General features: G+C 27.0%; 2 protein-coding genes across 2 annotated transcripts; one reads left to right on the top strand and one right to left on the bottom strand.

Moving 5' to 3' along the window:
* Positions 1-14,495: 14,495 nt before the first annotated feature.
* Positions 14,496-18,103, bottom strand: K444DRAFT_715249 (uncharacterized protein). The gene is made up of 8 exons (XM_024888348.1): positions 18,045-18,103; positions 17,922-17,990; positions 17,839-17,866; positions 17,261-17,331; positions 17,173-17,211; positions 17,061-17,120; positions 16,579-16,995; positions 14,496-16,527 (listed from the first exon to the last, which is right to left on the bottom strand). The coding sequence occupies exons 1-8, from the start codon at positions 18,045-18,047 to the stop codon at positions 14,737-14,739; spliced, it is 2,478 nt and encodes an 825-aa protein (XP_024740378.1). The 5' UTR covers positions 18,048-18,103; the 3' UTR covers positions 14,496-14,736.
* Positions 18,104-18,776: 673 nt separating this feature from the next.
* On the top strand, positions 18,777-21,083 carry K444DRAFT_321161 (uncharacterized protein). Its single transcript, XM_024871881.1, has 8 exons — positions 18,777-18,803; positions 19,074-19,147; positions 19,206-19,344; positions 19,403-19,478; positions 19,557-19,744; positions 19,797-20,194; positions 20,243-20,524; positions 20,586-21,083. The coding sequence occupies exons 3-8, from the start codon at positions 19,245-19,247 to the stop codon at positions 20,928-20,930; spliced, it is 1,389 nt and encodes a 462-aa protein (XP_024740377.1). The 5' UTR covers positions 18,777-18,803; positions 19,074-19,147; positions 19,206-19,244; the 3' UTR covers positions 20,931-21,083.
* Positions 21,084-24,241: the final 3,158 nt, after the last annotated feature.

Here is a 24,241-nt window from a genome sequence, read left to right as displayed (position 1 = left end):
TTATATTATTAATATCTCTTAGTAATAGCTAGAGAAGTAACTTAATAAAAAGTATTAAAAAGATACTAATTAATAAGATTCTATTATAAGCTATTTCTAGAAACTTTTTATTCTTAAGTAATCTTTTTTTTAGACTAATTAGAGAGAATTATATAAAACTATAAAAAAGAAGCTTCTATAGCCTAATTAAGATATAATACCTAAATAAAAGCTAAAGAAGCAAGAAGAGGTCCTTAATAAAAAATAAATATTAGATCTAGCTATTCTTATTTCTATAGTATTTAATTATATAGCTAAAAGAAAAGATAATATTATTAGTTAAATCTCTATTTATAAGATTAGTAAAAAGCTTAAAGCTCAAAAAAAAAAGCTATTTCTGGCCTAGAGAATTAATAACTAGAAGAAATAGAGCTTTAGTAGCTATAGAAAATATTACCTCCGGAACTTAAGAAATATACTTCTATTTTCTTTAAAAAGAAATCTAATATTCTTTCTTTCTATAGATTATATAATTATAAGATTTAGATTAAAGGCCTAAAAAGAACTAAGAATATTAGATATTAATTCTTCTAGTAATAGTTTACTTAAGAGCTTCTAGAAATTAAGTATTTCTTAGAAAATAATCTAGCTAAAGGCTTTATTAAAGCTAGTTAGGCTTCTTTTACTTTACTAGTTCTTTTTATAAAGAAAGTAAATAGAGGTTTATAATTCTATATTAATCTTTACTATCTAAATAATATTATCTAGAAGAATTAATATTTTCTTTTATTTATTAATAAGACTTTAAATTAATTATCTAAAGCCAAGATCTATACTAAATTAGATATCTACTAAGCTTTCTATTATATAGCTATAGACTCGGACTTTTAAGAGCTAATAATATTTTATATCTACTATAAAGTATATAAATATAATATTCTCTAGAAAAGCCTTATAAATAGCCCGGCTATATATTAATACTATATAAATAATATATTCTTTAAGTATCTAGATAACTTTTATATAATATACCTTAATAATATTCTTATTTACTTAGAAAACCTAGTAAAGTACAAATAGTATATATAAAAAGTACTAGACTATTTATACTTTACTAGCCTTTAAGTAAATATTAAGAAATCGGAATTTAAAGTTATATATATAAAATATTTAGGCTTTATTATTTCTATATCTAGTATTAAAGTAAATTCTAATAAAGCCAAAATAATATATAACTAATAATTCCCAAAGATAATTAAAGATATATAGTTCTTTCTCGGCTTTTATAACTTTTATAGATACTTTATTAGAGAGTATAAATAGATTACTAGATCTCTTATTTTATTTATAAAAAAGAGTATTTCCTTTAAGTAGTCCGAGTAATATTAAGAGACTTTTACTTGCCTAAAGAAAACTATAATTTTTATTCTAGTTCTATAATACTATAACTCAGATCTGCCTATAATAATAGAAATAAATATATCTAAAAGAGTAATTATTGGCCTATTCTCTTAATAAGACTTAGAAACAGGCCTTTAGTATCCTATAGCCTATTTTTCCAAAACTATACTTCTAGTAAAGTTTAATTATAATATATATAATAAGGAAATACTTGCTATAGTACGAGTATTAGAGAAATAGAGAACTAAGCTAGAAGGCCTTTAAAATACTTCCTTTAAGGTCTATTCTAATTATTATATCTTAGAATACTTTATAATTATAAAAAAGCTCTCTTTTTAATAAGCTAGATAGGCTAAGCTCTTATTCTACTATTATTTTAAGCTTATATATTATTCTGGAAAATTAAATAAATAAGTAAATGCTTTATTATAAAAACAAGACGAAATAAATACTTAGAGCTAGATTAAGGAAAAGCTATAAACTCAAGTACTTCTCTCTAAAAATAAGATTAATCCGGAGATTATTTATAACTTATAGCTTATAGTAATATTCTATAAAGTCGGCTTACTTAATCCGGAATTCGGCCCTAAAAACCAAATATATACTAAAGACTTTCCGGAGGAAAATACTCTTATTAGAAATATAATTCCCCTAGAAAAAGATATTATATTAGAAGCTTTACTAGTAAACTCTATTATAATAGCCCTTATAGAAGTACTATTAGAAGCTCCCGCTAAGTGTAATAGTTTATAACTTATAAATAAGATCCTATAAAATAATTATATATTACTAGATCTAGAAAAGCTATATATAATAGCCTAAGCCAAAAGTAATATCTAGATATTATAAGACGGCCTTCTTTTATATTATAGGAAACTTTATATTATAGAGAATAAAATGACTTCCGGACTATCTTTATAAACTACTCTAATTTATAAAACATATAATAAATTCCTTTCTAGATATCCTAGATATATAAAGCTCTATTAGCTATTAAAAGAATAATATTACTAGTTATCTATAAGTAAGGATATTAATTAATACTATAGTAATTACTATACTTATAAGAGATTATATATATCCAGAAATAAGAAGCCTAGTTTGCTTTATTTTCTTCTAGTTCCTAATTACTTCTAGTAATATATTATTATAGATTTTAAGAGCTATCCAGAAAGCAAATCGGCCCATAATATAATTACTATATTTATAGATTACTTGTTTAAATATCTAATTATAATTCTTATACGAGATATAATTATAGCCAAATAGCTAATACCTTTATTTTTATTCTATATAGTATACTAAGTAGGTATTCCAGAAATAATTATATTAGATTAGGAACTTTAATTCATATCCGATTTTTAGAACAAATTCTATACGAGAATTAGTACGAAGCTCAAGCTCTTTATAGCTAATTATCCCTAAATAAATAAATAAATAAAGATTATTAATTAGTACTTTAATTAGAGATTATACCTATATATTAACTATTATTAGGATAACTAGAACGAATAAATTACTATAATTAATTATTAATAAGCCTCTCTTTAATATGAAACTATTAGCTAGTCTCTATTTATAACTAAAAAGGGCTACGAGCCTTATATCTCGCTAGACTAGAACTCTTTTATTAAAGCTAACTTACCTAAAGAGAAGCTAAATAAGAATAAAGCTAAAGTATTAGTAAATTAATTATATGAATTATAGTAACTTGCCTAAGGCTATATAAAGCAAATACAGGAATAATATATAGTATAAGCTAATAAATACTACTATCTAATTAATTTCAAAGTCGGGAATAAAGTATAAGTTATTATAAAATACTAGAAATCCAATTATCCGAGCCAGAAGCTAGGGAATTAAATAGAAGGCCTATTTAAGATTCTAGAAGAGTATAGCTACTTATTTCTCCTAAAACTACCAGAAACTATAAAAATATATCTAGTTTTTTATATAGAAAAGCTATAAAAAGACTCCCAGAATTCTTTACTATATTAAGTAAATCCGGAACTACTTTTATTAATACTAGAGAATAGTAAATAAGAATATAATATTAAGCAGGTTATTATAGTTAAGCTAGTAAGAAATAAGCTAAAGTATAGAATTTATTAGGTTAGTTAGGATAAGAATCTAGTATAATATCTAGCTTTAGTACTAAGTAATAGCCCTCTAGTATTATAGAGTTTCTATAATAATAATATTAATATACTAGGACTTCTATAAAACCTATAATATTAACTAGATTATATAAAAAATAATACTTATCTAGAACTATATAGAAATAATAATAAATCCTCCTAAGTTATATAGTAAAGGCCCTGGCCTTTTATATATAATATCTATATCCGAGATACTAGTTTACTTTGGGAAGGAAAATAATATAAAATTAGATAGATTAATGGCTTTTATAAAGCTCGGAGACAAGCTTATTCCGAAGGAGAAAGTAATATTACGATTCCCAGATACCCGGTATCTGAGATATCTCGCCAGATACCAGATGCCTCCTAAATATATATAATACGGCCGCCTCGCTAGGGAAGTATACTTGGAATATACTAGAGATATTTAGAAGGCTAAGCTCCTTCGGGACTAGCATACTATAGGGTATATATATTCCCTCGCAGCCTTCTATATTCTAGTTTTCCCTTCTTTAGCTTTAAATCGTCTTTATAAGGAACCTTCTACCTTGCTTTCCAAGCCCTAAATACTATACTCGTAATACTAAAAGCTTTAAAAATTTAAAAAAAGCTTTTATTATAATACCTGTTCTAGTTTATTTTGATTCTTCTAAGAAGATTTATATTAAAACTAATATATTGAAATTTGTAATTACTAGTACTATTTTATAATAAATTAATTCTAGTAATAGCCCGAAAAAATACTAATATCTAATAATATTCTGGTTCCAGAAACTTTCCGAAGCCAAATATAACTATAGTATCTATAATAGAAAGCTATTTATAATTATCAAAGCCTTTAAATATTAGTACTATTACCTTAAAAAATCTAGATTTATAATCGAGATTATTATAAACTATAATAATCTCTAATACTTTATAAAAATAAAATATCTAAAAAGCTATTAAATATATTAGGTAATATATCTTATAATATATAATTTTAATATTATTTATTATAAAGGTATTTTAAATCTAATAAATAGACCTAATAGAAAACCTAATTATAAAAAAGGTTCTATTAATATAATTTGGCTTCTAATCTTTTAAAATAAGCTAAAAAAAGCTTTTATAATTATAATTCAGAGATTCTTATAAATATTTAAAGAGTTCTTTCTTTAGAACAAGTATTATTTAATACTTGCTATATCCGTAATAACTAAAGAGAAATATTTATTATAAAATAAGCAAATAAATTATCTTATAGATCTCTTAATTATAGAATTAGTTAAGAAGTAAAATATAAAAAGATACCTTAAAGGCTCTATTATTATAACTAAAATAATAGAAATATCTATAATTATATTATTTAATAGAATTAAAAACTCCTTGATCTCCCGAATTTTTAAATTAGATAATTATAAATATCTAATTTCTTATATATAAATATATATGGCTATTAAAAAAGCTATAATACTAGCTCTTTTATCTGAATTCCTTCTAGATATTATTTAGATAATTTAGAGAAATAATTCTTAATATTAAAATATCTTAAAATAAAAGCTTAATAAAAAAAAATACTAAGAGAAAAGAAATCTGGAAAAATAATTTAGGCTTATTTAAATATTATTCAAGAATTATTATATCTAATAATTCCGCTTTATATTAAGAAATTATAAAGCTTTATTATAATAATCTAATAGCCAGATATTATAGAATAAAAAAGACTTTCGAGCTCCTTAGAAAGTCCTAATATTAGGAGAATATAAAAAGAAATATTTATAAGTATTATTAAAAATATAATATTTACTAGAGAATTAAGGCAAAAAGGTATTTGCTATATAATCTATTTAGTAGTTTATTATAGCCTAAAAAACCCTAAAATAAAATCTCTATGAATTTTATTATAAGTTTATTACTATATAAGAATTTAATAAAAGGTTTTAATTTTAATATAATTCTTATAATTATTAACTGGTATTCTAAAATAGTAAAATATATTATATATTATAAAACTATTAATTTTCTAAAGCTTACTAAAATTATATAGAAATATGTTTTCTTAATCTTTAACTTTTCTAATAAAATTATTTCTAATTGAGAAATAGTATTTACTAGCTAGTTTTAGTTTATTTTCTATTTCTATTTAATATATAAATAGTATTTAAATATAGCTTATTACTTTTAAATAAATAATTAAATAGAAAAATAGAATTAGGTCCTAGAATATTATCTAAAATATTATTATAATATTTAAAAGAATAACTAGTTTAAGAAATTATCTTTTATAAAATTTATATATAATAACTCAAAATATTAGATTTTATAAAATATACTTTTTTATATATATTATAAATATTACTTTTAACTTTTATAAAATCCTGAAAATAGAATTATAAGAAAAATACTAGCTATATATAAGAAATTAGAAACTTTTAAAATGAAATAAAGAAAGCTTAAGAATTTATAATATTATATATAAAATAACCGAGAAATCTATTATAATAAATATTAGTTAGCTAAATACTATTTTAAAAGAGCCTAAATAATTATATTAATAAGAAATATTAAACTTAAAATAAGAAAGCTTAAGCCAAAATTTATAGATCTATTTAGGATTTTTGAATATATTAGTAATTTAATATATAAGTTAGAACTACTAAATATATATAATTATTTATATTTAACTTTCTATATTTCTTTTTTTAAAGAATATATAATAAAAAAGAATTAGAAGCTATATTTATATTTTTCTAGAAAATTTCCGAAATTAATAAATAATAATAAAAAACAAGAATAGAAAATAGAAGCTATTATTAATTACTAATAAAATAATAGAAATAAGAAATAATAGTATTTAATTAAATAAAAATCCTGGCCTAAAAATTATAATATCTAATTATTTACTTTTTCTAATCTTGAAAATTCTAAAAAACTTCTGAAATTATATAACTAAAACTATAGCTTGAAATCCAAAATTACTTTTTAATAATTTCTTAAAATTAAAAAGAATTCTAAACTATTAAGAAAAAGACTATTTTTTTTTTAAAAAAAAGAACCTAAATAGCTAAGAAAAAGCCCGGAATAATAATAGAAATACTTTTTCTCTAGGTTTTTTTATTTATAAAAGTTTTCTAGGGTTTTATTAAAGTTTATAAGAATTATATTTAAATTATTAGAAAAAGATTTAGGATTAAAAAAGATTTATTATAGATAAACTAGTTATAGGTATCTTAAATAAATAAATTCTAATTTCTATAAATTCCTAATTTCTAAAATAAGAATACTAAATATTAGTTCTATTTAGAACTTAGTAAAGAATTAGCTAATACTTTCTAGAATTCGTTTATTTCTTAATAGAATATAATTATACTATAATAATATTAATATTAAGAATATTAAGAGAAGTAAATAAAAAACTTATAATAGCTATATATATTTTATAAAAGGCTCGAACTTTTAAAATCAGGTTTTAAATAACTATAAATATTATCTTATTAGTATTTAAAATACTAGTAATAAACTATTTAGAAATCTCGGTAGTAATCTCGGTAATAAGATTAATATCTTAAAAGTAGACTTTATAGTATTTCTTTAAAAAATTAGTAAATACCTAAATATATTAAAAAAAACTTATTTTTGAAATACTAATCTAAGTAATATTATTATCTGCCTTATTAAGACAAGAAAAAGAATTCCGAAGCTTATTAGTATTCTTCTAATTTTTAAAAACTTAATTAATAATATTATCTTTATTAATATAATACTATTTAGGATATTTTTTAAGAAGTTTCTTAAAGATTATAATAATATCTTTCTAGAACTAGTAAATCTTTAATAAATAGTAAGGAATCTGAAATCGCATTAGCTTTAATAAATATTAAAGGTAAAGAACTTATTAATATATAAGATTTAAAACTTTTATTATAATAGTTATAATTCTTTTTATTAGATATTATAATATATAAAATAAAGGAATTAATAAATAAATACTTGAAATATTTCAAGTATTTACTAATAATAGAAAAGAAAGCTATAAGATTACTTTTATACTTATTATTATATAAATAAATAATAAAGCCAAAAGAAGATATTATAGAATTAATTAAAAATAATTAAAAAAGACTTAGAAAAGAGTAGGAAAAAAGGCTAGAAAGTAATAATAAAAGAAGTTATTATATATATAATTATTAGAAAAAAAGAAAGTATATAGTAATATAAAGAGGTTCTTTTATAAAAGTAGAGAATTACTTAAATTAACTACTAGTTTTTATACTAGTCCTAATTAAAAATTAGTATAACTAATTAATATATGTTTCCAGAAGCCTATAAATAATTTCTAGAACTTTAGAAATATTTATATAAGTTCCTTATATAAATATTTTATTAAATTCTTTCTATATAGCTATTTAGATTATTCTAATATAAGATTTAATAGATAATATTAATTTTATAGAATAATACCTTAGTATTTTAAATCGAGCTAATTAGAATATTTAAATCCTAAATAAAATCGCAATTACTAGCTAGCTTTTATATCTGGAATATAATTACTCTTTCTTCTTACTTATTTAGCCCTAATTTAATTAGACGATTTTTATATTTATTACCTAGATTATACTAGTAAAACCACTTTCTAAAATACTAGAAGTTTATTTTAATTAAATGAATAATTAATTAAATATTTACTAGAATAAGTTAATAGATCTTAAAAATAAAATCCTAGAAAAGAAATATAGTTATAATATATATAGAGTTATATATAACTTAAAAGTATATAATAAACCTCGAATATTACAGGTATTAATTAGGGAAATTAATAGCCCTTTAATATTATAACTAACTACTATTTATATTATAAGTATTAGACTTATAAATTACTAATTATATATATATTATTAGAGCCTCCTATTTAGAAAAGGCTTCCCTAAATCTTATAGAAGAGATAGAGATTAGTTCTATACTAAATTTAATATTATAGTTTTATAACTTACTAATTTATTCTATTATCTTATTATTTACTAATAAATATCTTATATTTTATAAATATTATTTATATAATTTATTTAAATAATATTTTAATTTATTTAAAAAATCTAAAATAATATATAATAATATATAATATATATTTAAGTAATTATAATAATACTAGCTTTTTATAAACTTAATAAAATGCGAGTTTAATATAAAGAAAATAAAATTCCTGGAATTTATAATAAGCTCAAATAATATAAAAATAAAAGCTAGCCGGATTATAGCTATTAGAAAATAGCCGGCCCTAAAAAATAATATTAGAAAAATTCAAATATTTCTGGGTTTTATTAACTTTTATTAAAGATTTATTTATAGATATTTCAGGATAATAAAAGAATTATTTAATTTATTAAAAATTAATAGAAAATTACAATATTATTTTAGCTAGATAAATAAAACAAATAAAACTTTTAGAAAACTAAAAGTTATATTTATAATAATATTAATTATTTATTATTTTAATTTAGTCTTAAAGATTTATAATTATAAATATAATTTTCTAGCTTTTTAATAAAAAGATAAAAACTAAATAATATTTTATTATTTTTTATTTAAAGAAAATAATTATAATTAAAAATATATATAAAATATATAATTCTAAACTTTTAATTATTATTTTAGTATTTTATATTTAGTAATATTATCTAATATATATCTAGTATATTATTATTATTAAAATACTTTATAACTAAAAGAAAATTAAATAGTTAATAAATAAAATAAATAAAAAAGCTAACTATTTTTAATTTTATTTTAAAATACTAGCCGGAATATAATAATTTTATTAATAGACTATTAAAAAAACCAGATTTTAAAATAAATAAAAATAAAAATACTTTATTATTTATATTTTATAATAAATTATAGAATATAAAATAGAAAGTTCTATAAATAATAATAATAGAATATTATACTATTTTTATAATATTATAATATAAAACCTAAAAAAAAGAAAATAAATACTTTTTAATTAGTAAAATATTAAGAAATTCCGAAAAGGAAATCTATTTTAATAATAAAATAATACCGGAAATATTATTACTTGAATTTATTATTAATATAACTAGTTATAAATAATACATATTACGGATTCTAGCTATATAAATAACTGAATTCGAAATAGTATATAAGGAAAATAAAAAGATATTATTTAAACTATTATTATAATACTAATAATATAAATAGTTCTTAAAAGAGATCTTTATTAGAACTATTAAAACTTAGATATTTAATATATCTAAATTATTAAAATATTAAAATACTATTTATATATTAAATAAGCCGTTTTTTTTTAAAAAAAGAGTTACTATAAACTAATTATAATTATTAGTTTACTAATAATATATAATACTATTATATATTTATAAAATACTATTTATATAAGTTAATAAAGTTATTATTCTTTAGAAATAAGAATTATAGTATTATAATATTAATATATAATTCCTAAATCTACTAAATCTAATAGAGACTAGCTACTAGTCAAGTTACTTATATAATATAAGGTTATATAATTATTACTTATTACTTATATTTTATTACTTCTAATTATTTCTATATTATATAACTATATTATATAACTATTAATAATTATAGTTATACTAATACTAGAACCTTTTTAAAAATACAAAAAATAGTACTTTCTTTTAATTATATATAAATTCCCTAATCCGGCCTAGTACTAGATTTCCCAAATATTCTATATATCTATATTACTTCTAAAGTTTTAGTTATATACTAAAGGCTATAGCCTTTTATATATAACTTCTCTTTTTATAATATTTTCTTATTCTATATATCTATTTTCTATTTTATTTATATTCGATTTATTTCTCTCTATTTAATTATATAATATTTATATTAATTAGATATTTAAAGGTATTTATTAGCTTTAATTTTATTATAGAATTAGTAGAATTCGATTTTCTCTTAATTTATTTAACTTCTATAATCTCTTATTATTTATATATCTAATAGAAATATATTATATTAATTTATAATTCCTGCTTTCTCTATAATAAATAACTCTTCGAAATTATTAGTCTTTAAACTAATAATTTTATAAAAATAAAGTAATTAAAGCTTTAAAAAACTAAGTTCTTAATTAAGAAATATAAATATTTTATTTTTAATTATAATTTCAAGTTTAATAAAAGTATTATTTATATAAATATTACTAGAATTACTCTTTTATAAAAATACTAATATAAAAACTTTTAAATTATTTCTCTAAAAAATATTATTACTATAAGTAATAGAAATACTATAAGTAATAGAAATCCTATAAGTAATAGAAATACTATTTATTAATAACTAATATATTATCTAATATACTAAAGAAGTATATATTATATTAGTTTATTAACTAGAAGCTTTATATAACTTATTAATTATTATTTAAGCTATTAAATCCTCGAAAACTAATATAAAAGTACTTAATAAGTATATTTAATAGTAAATTAAGAATATTACTAGAGAACTAAAATTCGTAAAGCTAATAAAGAAGTTCTTATATTTAATTATTTTTATAAATACTTTATTTATAAATAATAAAAATCTCTTTTCCTAAATTAAATATATTTTAGTTCTAGTAAATAAAACTAAATATATTAATATTATTTACTAGTTCTTTATTAAATATAAAAGAATTACTAGAAGTATTTTAGCTTTAGAACTTTATAATATAGCTTATTATTTTAATATAAGTGTTTTAGTTAAATCTATAATTAATAAAATAATTATTAGTTATTTATATAAATTCGAAGTTATTATATAAATGCCTTATTAAATTAGGTATTATTTAAAAGAAATATCTAATAATTAATATAATATATTTTTATTAGATATAGAAATAATAAAAGATTATAGAAATTAAATAAATTAAAAAAGAATTAAATTCTATTAATTCTATAATAAAATTAAAGTTATTAAATACTTTTAAGTATTTAATTAATATAAATATAATATAATTAGATATAGTAAAATGAGTTAAATATAAATAAAATAAGAAATAAATATATAAGATAGAAATATAAGATAAGAAAATATATATAAATATATAAAGTATTTGAGAAAATCTAGTATTAGGCCAAATTAAAAAATTAGTATATAATTAGAAAGAAATACTATTTTTCGCGTTTTTAGAAAAGTTCTAATATTAATATAGCTATTTTTTTAGGAGTTATATATATAATTATAAAACTCAAAAAATAAAATATAATTATATAATCTCGCATTTTATAAATAATTTAATTAATAAATTATATTTTATTAAATTTAGTAAATTTAGGAATTATATATTAATATTATAATACTATAATTCTTATTTTTTAAATATTAATTACTTTACTAACTTTATATATTATATTATATATTATTAGTAAACTAATAGTTTCTTAATATAAATAGTTTTTATTAATTAATCTTTCTAAAATTATTAGTTCTTAAATAAATTATTTATTTTATTTATTTTATTTATTTTCTGGAATAATATTATAATAGCTTTTCTAATAATAGAGATTTATAATAATAATACTTGGTTTTAAGTTATTTATAATAGCTTTAAGAAAAGTATTAGTTATAAGAATAAGTATTAAATATGTTTTCTTTATGTAATATTAGTAAATTATAACTAATTATAATCTTATTTAGTTTTAAGTTAATAAACTAAAACTAATTATTGTTTTTTTTAATTTTAAATTTGTAAATTATAATTAATTCTTTTTCTAATAAACTCGTTTATTTACTTTTATTAATATTATTTATTAAAGTAATATTATTTGCTTTAATTAAGAGCCAGGTTTCGAAATTAATTAAATTATAGAAAACGAGAGTTTTTTTTTCTTTAAATTAATAAAAAACTAATTATTAAAAAGAATATATTATTTGCTTTAATTAAGGGCTAGACTTTAAAATTAATTAAGTTATAAAAATATTATACTTTTAATTAAGCTTTCTAATTTTTTATAATTTAAGGAAGTTATTAAATATTAAAAGAAATATTTCGTTTTTACTTTTTAAGAATAAATATAAGCCTTTTATTAATATTATTATATTGCTTTTATAAATTAAATTAAATAAGCTTAATATTATATAATAATTAAAGGCTTAAAGTTTAAATAATCTCATATATTAAAAATATTAAGCTAAAAAATAAAAGAAAAGAAAATGTTTTAATTTTTAATAATACTTTACTTATATCTCTAGCTTAGTTTCTTATTTTGAATTTGTTTTTTAATTTTTATTTCTAACAAGTTATATAATTATATTAATTATAATAAAAAGAAAATAAAGAAAAGAGTATAAGTTAAAATAATTAAAATATTAGCTAGTTATATAATAGCTTATTTTATATAACTCTAGCTAGTATTATTGCAAGTATATAAAGAATATATATAGCTTTAAAAGAAAGTATTAATTAATCTTTATTAAAGTTATTTCCTGAAATTAATTATTTTTATAAGTATTACTTTATAATTTATTTATTTTAATTACTTATATATTACTTTATTATTATTAGAAGTATTTAATTAAATATTTTTAGGGTTATTTAATTAAAAAAAGAAGTAAAATATAAATATTACTAAAATTAAATAAGAAAATAATACTAATAAAAAGTTAGTAATAGCTCGATCTTATATTATTAAATTAAAAGTAAAAATATAATAAAAAAATATTTAAAAAAACTAAAAGCTTAAATTTATTATTTTAAAAATATTCGAATACTTATTATAATTTGTTATAATAAAACGTTGTTATTATATTATAATAATAATATATAGATAGATTCGAAGAAAAGAGGTATAGTACGAGTAGCCAAAGCTTAAATATAGTAAGTGTGGTCACGTGAGCCTGTATGCGATTACTAATATATAGTTGCCATATAATATAATTATAATAATTAAATAAGAACTTATTTTACTATAAGTAATACTTTTAATTTATAAAGCTCTAAGAATTAGAGAATTATTAACTTATAAGAAAAAGAATATTAAAGAAGCTTAGAGCTTTTTTTTATTAAATAAAGCTAAAGTAATATAAAAATAGCGGGATAATTTAAGTTATAAATATAATAAAGGTTATATATTATACTTCTTGTTTTAAAGATATAACTAAAGATATTTAAAATTATAAGAAGTATATAATAAGTATTAATATTATAAACTGAAAGACTTTTATTAAGTTTATAAAGGATTTTATTTCAAACCCAGAAAACTATAATATAAATATAATTACTTAATTTAAGAAAGCAAAATAATAATTATATTATAGTATTTAAAGCTTCGTGTCTTATTTAGATAATTTATTAGATAAATTAGAATATATGAGTTTACTATAATAAAGGAACAATTTGCTTAGTAGCTTAAAGCCAGAAATATAATAAGAGATTAATTGCTAAGGAAATACTTCTTATAATTGAGAACAGCTTATAATTATAGCTGTGTGAATTAAGAATTACTTAAATTTATTTAATACTCGACGGGATTGCTATAATAAGTTAACGGGATAGTGAAAGAACAGAAATTAGAGAAAGGAGAGAGGAAATAAAAGAGAAGTGCATCTTTATTATAGGGCTCGCATAATTGAGTAAGTAACAAGACGGTGGAGTAGGGCACAAGGCAGCGGAGACACTTACTCTCTTAAAGAGCTGGAATGTGAGGCTTATTTTCTGGCCACCGTTCTCGCCGGATTTGTCACTAATTGAGGCGATGCTAAGACCTTGGGCTGGTTGGGGGGACATTGTAACATACCTATTTGGGGCCAAGGACTTGCACATCGATCAAACAAGTTTCAAGCACTAAGGTAGCATATCCAAATGGTAGGCAAAATTAAAACTTTAGCATAAATTAGAGGGCGAAGCAAATGCTATTCATTACCACATAATCATTCTCGAGCTAAAGTTCTAAGACACATTGATGAGGGGGAGTTCCTCCTTCCTCTACACATTTATACAAACAAGAACACCGGGATGGTTGGCGAATATGATGCGAGAATGCGTTGACGATGCTTTTGCTTTAAGAGCTCTGATGGCACAAAGTGGCTCGAAAGTGAGAAGGTTGTGTTAGAAATATATAGCGATTAGTCTCGAAGGAGAAAAAAATAAGAAATCCCTAGCTTATTACCTGCCTCGTATGCTTTGCCGAAAAGCTGCAAACTCCATTCACCAAAGCCGGAAACCCCTACATCATCTTCAAAACACTCAAGTTCAGCGAACATTGGCCACCGGTCTCTGAAACCCAAACCTAAACTTATGAACCCTAAACATCCTCTCCAACACCGGTGTCTCCATCCGTAGTACCGTCTCCCTATACAGCGTCTGCGTCTTCCAATCATAAGAGCACAACACCGCTCTCTGCATGCCTCCCTCCCTGCCACACAAAATCGCAGCAACAGGCGGTCTCACAGCCGTGAACATCGTCACCGTCGAAGTATACGTATCGACTAGCGTGAACACCTTCCTTCCTCCAAATCCAGGAGTTTTGGCCTGCTCCAACATATCTCGAACAGTGGGGTCGGCTGTGGGATCAAAGCCTACACATTCGCCGTCTGGGTTCTGCTGGTGGCGTGAGAGTGTGCTGCCTGATGCGGCCCACTTGAGACGACCGTTGTAGGAGCCATATATACTGGATTCGATGGTCGCGAGATCGAGATAGCCTTCAAAGCCGAAGAACCAGGCTTGGGCTCCCCAGAGCTTACCGCCGTAAATGAGACGGATTAAGTACGGTGAGGCGAGGATGACTAGCAAGCTGATGACAAGCAAGATTACCCCGATAGCGCCGTAGATCGGACTAAATTTGGCATAGGAAGCAAAGACCGCTCCGGTTAAGAAATAGACTGGTGAGGCGTGTAGCAGAGTGCGAGAAGCGGATCTCTTCCATGAACCTCGGGTGAGGTACGCCACGGGGGCAAATGCCTTCCATCGGATTGCTGCGCCGAATGCTCCATCCAAAATGACTGTATCGCCTGGACCCATGCCAGCAACTTGACAAGTTGGATAGATATCCCACAGACTACTGTTCCAGGTATCGTCCATGGCAAGCCAGTGGCCATTTGGATCGTTGGGTAGCATGCAGACGAGTCGCTCAAGTAGCATATCGCTGTCGTTCGCCATAGAAAGTCGAGCAAAGGCTTGAAACGTCGAATCTGTTCTATCGACTTTGGGGCGCTGTCTCAAGAGGCCCATGAGAGCATATGACAAGTCTCCGTCGAAGTAGCGTGTTGTCTGTCTTTTGGTCAGACAATTGAGAGCGATAGAAACGAGTTCCAAACGACTCAAGTCTAACGTCTTATTGTAGTGATCGACCAGCTGTCTAGAGATCAGTGGATCGTGCCACACAACAGCTGCGAAGTGTTTCTTAGACACATTCCAAGAATCGCCGGTGTGTCCTCTGGTGTAGACTTTGATGGGATGGTCCGCACTGCTGAGCAAAGCTTCAGGCAATGTCCACATACGCTTTCCCCACATCTTCAGCATCTCTTCTCTAGTATTCATTTCTGGCCTTTTGGGAGAGGGACCAATGGCGATGACGAGAGAATGAGCACCGCGCATCACGTCGCTGATGCGATAGATAGCATCTTCTACTTCCTCATCGCTACCCATGCAGCTTCCAGCAACCCAGAATGCAGGGATCTGGGCTTCTCTAGCTGCTCGCTCAGCGATGGCGTGGAGGTCGTTCATATCTTCGTAAGAATCGTTGTCGAATTGCTCGGTTGTGTAGCCGATGAAGAGGTACTCGGTATCAGCATGTGCCTGGTCAACTTCTCGCATAGAGACCCCGTTCATCTCTCGCTCATGTGGCTTGTTGAGAAAGCACAAATACTTGGGCCCCAGAGACCGCTCAAGCAGGGAAGAACTTGCCTGTTCACCAGAGCGGGGATTCGGACCCTCCAACTGGTTTCTAGCGACCTTTGGGTAGCCCCAATATCGGTAGGGGAATGGGTCGTAGAAGCCTTGATTTCTGACCTGCCCTTCAGCGGCATTGGGTTGGTATGCTAGCTGTTGATAATGAGTAACGGTAGTAGAGCTTGGTAAGGTATTTCAACTTACCACGCAGATAAGCGCACAACACGCAGGAATCCATTTCCAAGCCAGCGTGGCCCAATGGGCTCCATCCCAATCATTCATATCAGGTGGAAGAGTTGAGAATGGAAAGTTGGCAACATTTATATAAGATGGACTGGTATTCCTGATGAATGTTCGTCGCCATGTTGAGTTCTGCTCACTACTGTAGACATCCTGAGTCACTTGGACCACAAGCTTGGCTAAATGGCCATCATATGGACTCAAATATCTATCTTCCTCTGGTCCGTTCCAGACTCTCTGCATTATATCACGATGGCGATTTCGAGTGAGCTCAGCGAAGAAACGACCGGGCATCTGGTATATATTAGGATACTTCCATCTGAGCCTCCCGTCATGGTTCAAGGCATTTGCGTAGCCCAATTGGTAGGTTCGACGGGCATTCTACAGCAATATCGTCAGAGCATGTTTTGTTTTCTAGAGGGATTTTGTATTGCTCTGCTACAAACATTGTTTTGTGTGACGGCAGTATCTGCGATGCCTGATCTCTCCCCGAATTTCAGAGGCGCCTACAAATCTGTCATCATCCTAACGGCCAAAAATACGACGGAGCTTATCTACCGGTCTAACTCCATTCTGCTGAGGCGGAGGTGCAGAAGGCTAGCTTTATGTTAGCAGAGGTCTGTATGTCAAGGCAAAGGTTTCATACCTGAGGCCCCTCGCTGTATACCTGAACCGGTAGCTGAGGGGGTGGATAGTAAGCTTGTTGGATTGGAGACCCTGGATTTTATTGACCTCCATTAGCAAGTGGTCGATAAGTGCCTCCTTGTGCAGATTGGTTTGCCCCATGCTGGCTAAGACCACTAGGCAGTCCAGTGTTATCCACCGGAGTCTGTGCTGGCCCGGGAGGATAGGAAGCAGGACTGCTATGGCCACTGCTTTGGACGCTTCCAGCTCCATGAACATTCCCTGAAGCAACGACTGGTCGGGTTTGACCTGGGACAAAACGACCTCCATGCCGCTTTGGGCCGATGGGACCAACGGGAGTCCTCGATGGGGACGAGTTCTCCGAAGAGACGGTACTGGAGGTGCCATAACTAACTGCCCCGCTTTGCATCGGAGAGGAAATGTATGAAGCCTGAGTTGGTGGCAATGGAGCGTCCTGGCGACTCTTTTGCGCTGGGATCTGACTTGGGTCGAAGGATCCCCCATGAGCCTTTCGAGGAGCGTAACCATTTCCTCGAGCATCGTTCGAAGCACCTTGCATCTGTGTGTTGCTATTCTTACCTTTTGAAGCTTGCGATGCACCGTATATCTTGTTACTGGTTAGTACTATCTCATATAATCTACTCTCGAGTATAGTCTCTCACCGCACGTCCTTCTTCCTGCTGAGCAATTATCTGAACCTCGTATGGCTCCAGGTGAGGCTGTGGTTCCAACTAGGAGATTAGTCAGCACCTGAGCTTGCTAGTCAATAGAGAGATGCTAGTTACCATTGTGATATTCCTCAAGCCTAACTACTTTAATGAGGACCACTCTCTGATGGGCTTTCTGAGCGGTAGACCAACAGGGACAGAATTTGATAGCAAATGTTGGTACCAGACCTGAGGGGAGGGCGTGGTATTTCAGCCCAATACCAAGTTGGCGCCCTCTCTCGTCACTAGGGATGGGTGATTTGTAATTACGTATGATACGTAATAATCAAGTCCAGCGTAATTATATAATAATCAAGTCGTCAATTACGTATTACATAAGAGACTGGATAAAATTATGTATTCTCTAGCATAAGTTATGCATAAATTTGGTATAAGTTAAGTATAAACAGAGCATAATTTAAGGCATAAATTCTGATATGCTTTCTCGGAGCTCCCATTGGCTCGAACCCCATGTCTAAGCTTAGTAAGGAAATAATATCAGTATAATCAAGCCTAGAGGATTATATTACGATATTTCGTATTTAAGTCCTAAAATACGTAATTTTGCCATCCCTACTTGTCACACCATTCAGCCCGTCGTTAATTCAAGGCAACCTCGATATCAGAGCACTTCGATCTTCATCTATGGCAGTCACACCACTCTTCCCCATTGTGATTTGTTTTCAGCCTCAGTGACTCACGCCGAGCCTTCTATAGGCTGGCTTCTTTTCCCCCTTGCCTCTTAGCTGTCTTCCGGTCCAGAATATTTACTTTTTTGGAATCGAATATCCACCTCCCGCGCCTGCCAAGAAGAGCTCACCTATCACAGGCTATCCGGTAGGCAGACAACCCGTTCTTCTGGCTTCCAAGAGTCAGCCTCAAAAGCCTATTTATAGCGTGTTCGTATAAAGTCCTATAAAGGGATGAATCGAGGTAGAACCAAGCCTAGCATTTATCAGGAACGCATGGGGGGCGGAAGTTCCCGCGCGAAACTTGTCATGCGCTCCCTCCAAAGTTTCAGCCGTGGCGTTTTCTGTGCAGCAATCACTATTGAAACTTCCTGCTTCAGCTATTTTGGGCCAATTGCTCATTGAGTTCGGGTCTCAGAAGCGAGATTGACAAAGCAAAGTAACCTTAAGTGGAAATGAAAGCCATAACACCACTTTTACGAAGAACCGCTTGTATATTCGAGGTCTGGATCCTATGAGATGGATCGCGAATTACCTGACTTCTCTACAGAGCCTCCGGATCCCAACCGCGACATGCATCCTTAACACTATGTCTTTTTGCGACAACAATATTCTGTTCTCTGCTTTCCATGACTCTGGAGCCGGTGTCATTTCGAATGAGACAGTTGACTATATAGACTGGCCATCAGGTATATTCCCTGTGTAAACCAAGTCGTCGGCGAACCTGAACTTAATTTGTAGATACAGAAAATGCTGGAAATCCACTACAAAATACATTAGTTACTGGGTTAATAAGAGGTCCTCCGCCTGAAATAAGAATTATGTGAATCGCCTGCTCTCTATTTAGACCCAAATATTTTCATCCTGCTACCGACCGCTCAAGTACTAACAAGAGCTTCAGATTTGCACCTCTCGACCTTGGCCTAGAGACCTTAGCCGGCGAAAACGACCGTGCCTACGCCCTCCAGTGGCAGCGGATAAATCACACTCTCTTGGAGAGATACGATGTACCTCCAGATTTTCTTGAAGAGAGATTGCATAGCGCCTGCTTGGGAAGTGGCAGTCGCACATACAAAGATGGCTCAAATGGTTCGTAATACAGCGTAAATGGGCTCTGTAGATATGAAGCTGACCTTACAAGCATGTTGGCTCCATTTCCTCTGCAAAAGCGTCGACATCGAAGATGGGAGCAATGGGGATGAGGAGTTCCCACAAATTACCGACCATCACCCAGATAAAGAGATAGAACTCCACAAATTAAGCCAGCAAAACTGGACCTGGTTGCGTGCTGGGTTTTTCCTAAAATGGGGCCCACCCAAGAAGAGAACACCGAACGGGACATTGATAAACCCAGTGACTCTCCTCTGTTTTGGTGCGTCACAAGCTATGAAGAACCGGTTCGGAAGAGTTCCAAACGGCCCCACTTGGAGAATGGATATAGACCCCTTTCAGCTTTTTGTGATCGTCCTCGACGAGCTATTCCAGGAGATGGATAAGCAGGTTTGGAACCTGTCCGATGTATTTCGTGGCATTGAACATGTACGCAGGACTTTCAAGACAACGTGAAAACTAGTTGACTATGCCTAGAAAGCGTTCATAGAAGCAGATCAGACCTCCTACTCGACTTCGAGGTCAAAGCGAGACTTCGCAGGTCTGCACAATGTCGCGAAGTACTGCATCTACCTGAAAGAGGCATTCAAAGCTATTGACCTCGCGATAGAAGATTTGATCACTGAACATAATCGACTATTTAATTCTGACGAAGCGGTCAAGACAAAAGCCCGACTGAACCATAAACGAGGACTGTTCAAGTCAGTGAGCCTGCGCCTTGACAGTTTGGACAAAAGAACTCAGAACGTCCTCAACCTTGTAAGTAAAACTTCTTAGAGGGAGGCTCGTATTGCGTAAAATGGCTGACTGGCCTCGGTAGTCTTTCAATCTGGTCGCCCAGCAAGACAATAGTGTGATGCTCAAAGATAGCATGACGATGAGGGCAATTGCAATCGTAACTATGTTCTTCCTGCCAGCAACATCGGTTGCCGCCATATGTGGCAGCCAATTCTTTGGCCTCGACACCAGTCAATCCCCACCTGAGATTCGTGTTGCAGGGCGCATATGGATTTTCTGTATCGTGGCTGTAGTAATGACAGTAGTGGTGCTGGGCTCATGGTGGATGCTCACCGAGAGTACTTTTTCTTTGCAGAATGAGAAGAAGAAGAGATGGAATAATTGGCTCTTCAGAAGACAGAAACAACGCAAACAGAATGTCTGCTGAAGGCACTTCACCACGTTACGAGCCTACCCGAGAAAGTCCGTGTGTTTAGCATGTTTTCAGGCCTCGCGAAAGCCAGGTCAATAACTTTTACTTCGCAATTATTTAATAACTATAATACATATTACTTTTAAACTCGAGTGTATAAAATAAGAGAAGCTAAATCGAGTTTTAAGACCCTATTTAAAATTATTACGATATAAATTAAAAATTCCAAAGTTCTCTTCAGTAAGCTTTTCTTAGCGAGATGCCCTAAAAACACGGACTTTCTCCGGTAGGCTCGTTAGCACAGTTACGATGCTGAGAATCCCAAACCCAGGGTTTGAGGATGTTCAGACACAACTTGAAGCAACTTCTCCGGCTTCTCTAGCATCAGGATCTGCTACTCTTTAGCAGGGCTTCGCTTCGAAACAGGACTGGGGAGCAGAAGCAGGTTCGCAGTTGGCGATGTCTCCGCGACCTCCCAGACCACCCAGCAGAGCAACCCATCACGTCGGGACCGCGCATCCGACCCCGAATCCAATGGCACCCATCGCACCATAAATCGCCTCTCGCAATTGGTATGTCGGCCTTTGCCCAATTCTAGCCTCTATACGCCATTGGGCAGTGACTGGGGTCGCCAATGACGTCGAGGAGTGATTGGAAGTAGGTGAGAGGTAGGTGGAGAAGCAGATATATAGGCATGAAACGAATCTCTTTTGTCTCGTTTGAATCGTTGGTGGCAATGCTGTTATTCAGAAAATACAATCGAATCCGCTCTCTAGACTCATCTTGCCCTTATCTCATGCCAACACTTGTGCTAAGGAGTCGATCGCAACTTTGATTATTGACTTGTAGAACACATATTATACTTTAATTAAGGCTTCAACATCTAGATACTCAAAAGCTAAGGACTAATTATAACTAAAACAGAGTTGCAAGCTAAACTTACAAAGAGAGTAATTTTTAAAATATATTTATATTAAGTAAAAAGAAAATAAAACTTCTTTAAAAACAATTAATTTTATTTTAATAAATAAACTTTTAAGAAACTTAATTAATTTTTTAAAAAGTAAAATAGAAGTAAAATAAAGAAAAATAAAGAAATAATTAAGAGAGAAATCTTATAATTACTTTAATAAGAACTAAGGTAATAAATATGAAAAAGACTAAAGTTATAATATTATTTAAGAATAAAAAATTAAGACTATTTCAAGTTTAAAAAAATAGAATTTTGAATTAATTTTAAAATATTACAAGTAGCTCAAAAACTAGAAATATAAAAAAGTTAATATAATAAAATAAGTAAAAGTTAAATATTATAATATTAAAAGAAATTAAATTAAGAAAATAAGAAAATAATAAAAGTAAAATTAATTAAATAAATTGAAATTATAAATATATAATATATATTAAAAAGCTATATTATAATAAGAACTTTTTAAATAATATATATTATTAAAATAATATTTATTATTAAGTATTTAAAAGCTTTTTTTTATTATTTTATTAATTAAAACTCTTGAATTATTTATTAAGCCTTTTTATTTAAAATATATATGTTACGTGGCACCAGTCACGTGGTGCCACTGCACGTGACTTAGCGTGTAGCCAGTGCTTTTAGCCCGGCACACAGCCTTTAGCTCAATTCAAGCTCTTTACCACTACTGCAATATCACCTTATCGTAATAATATATTATAAATAGATTATAAAAAAAATTATTTCTTAATTTTAAAATAAGTATAAATATAATTATTAAAGTAAAATATAAATTAAAAGCGTTTTTTATAATTTTAAAAAATATAATAATATTTATATTAAGTTATTTTATTATATATTTTATAAAACATTAAAAGTATTAAGTACTTTATAAATAATTTTATATATAATATTTAAGAATTAATTATTTTAATATTATTTAATTTAATAATTATAATTTAGTATTTTTAAAATAAAAACTAATTAAAATCTTAAATAATTTAATTTATATATATAATTATTTTTAGTATTAATTCAAGTAATTTTTATTAAAAAAATATATACTTTATATTAACTTTTTTATAAAAAGAAATTACTTTTATTAATTAATATTATTAGAAGTAATTTAAGTAATAATAAGCTCGAATTTAATATTAAATTAAATTTAAAAATATAATAAATAAATTATAATAATATATTTATATAATTAAAATATAAGATATATATAATACTTATAATAGTTTTTTAATATATAAAATAATACTTGAATTATTATAAATATAATATTTAGAGCTTAAAAAGTAAAGTAAAAGATTTCTTATAAAAATAATTTAAAGCTAAAAAAGAAAAGGCTATAATATAAGAGGTTATAAAAGTATAAATATATATCTCGTAATATATTAGCTTATATTAGATTTAATAATTTGAATTTTTTATATATATTTCATATATATTCTTATAATTATATAGCTTTATTATATATATATATTTATTAAATAATTAAAATATAAAACCGAAACTATAATAATTATTAAATAACTAGGAATTTGTTTATTATAAATAAGTTCTAAAATATTAAGATTAATATAAAATAATATAAATATTAAAAACTTAATTTTAAAAACTAATATTTAAAATTATTAATATATTTATTATAAGTATAAGATCTAGGACCTAGAAAATATAATTAGACTATTTCTATTTCAATAATTTAAAGCTAAAAAAGAGAAGAGGATCTTAAAGAAGCCTCGGATCTAAATAATTGCGAGTTATATACGGGCCCATATACTAGCCTAAGCAAAGCCGTGGCACGTAACCTTGACTTATACTTCCCGATTTCGACTTTATATACCTAGCTAGTTCTAGTCTAATCTCTATTAGTATTATATATTATAATAATCGTAATATTATTCCCTTTTTTAAAATAAGCTTATTCCGGAGCTTTAAAGATTTCTATTAAATTCTCAAGTTATAAGTTATATATTAAAAACCAGAGGTCTTTTATATATGAATTATAGGATTTTATTTATATTATATAATTCTAGTAGTATATTATTCTTAATATAGTCTAACTAATAATAAAAGTTCTAGGGTAGTTTTAGTTATTTAAAGTTCTTATTATAAAAACTCTAAAGAGCTAAAGTATTATTATTTAATAAGAATACAGGATATTATTTTAGATCTAAGTCTTATTTTTTTTACTAAATTCGGTATTTGAACTTCCTATAAAATAACTTTATTACTAATATCTTTTAAACTTTATATTTTATTTCTCTGTTTTATAGTTTTAATAATAGAGGCTCCGGATTTACTTATTTAAAAAGAGAATTATTTGAGTTTTTATATAGCTTCTTTA

This window comes from Hyaloscypha bicolor (genome assembly GCF_002865645.1).
Source record: "Hyaloscypha bicolor E unplaced genomic scaffold K444scaffold_50, whole genome shotgun sequence".
Classification (NCBI taxonomy): Eukaryota; Fungi; Ascomycota; class Leotiomycetes; order Helotiales; family Hyaloscyphaceae; genus Hyaloscypha; species Hyaloscypha bicolor.
The sequence above is the reverse complement of the archived record's forward strand: the minus strand, read 5'-3'. Positions and strand labels throughout refer to the sequence as shown.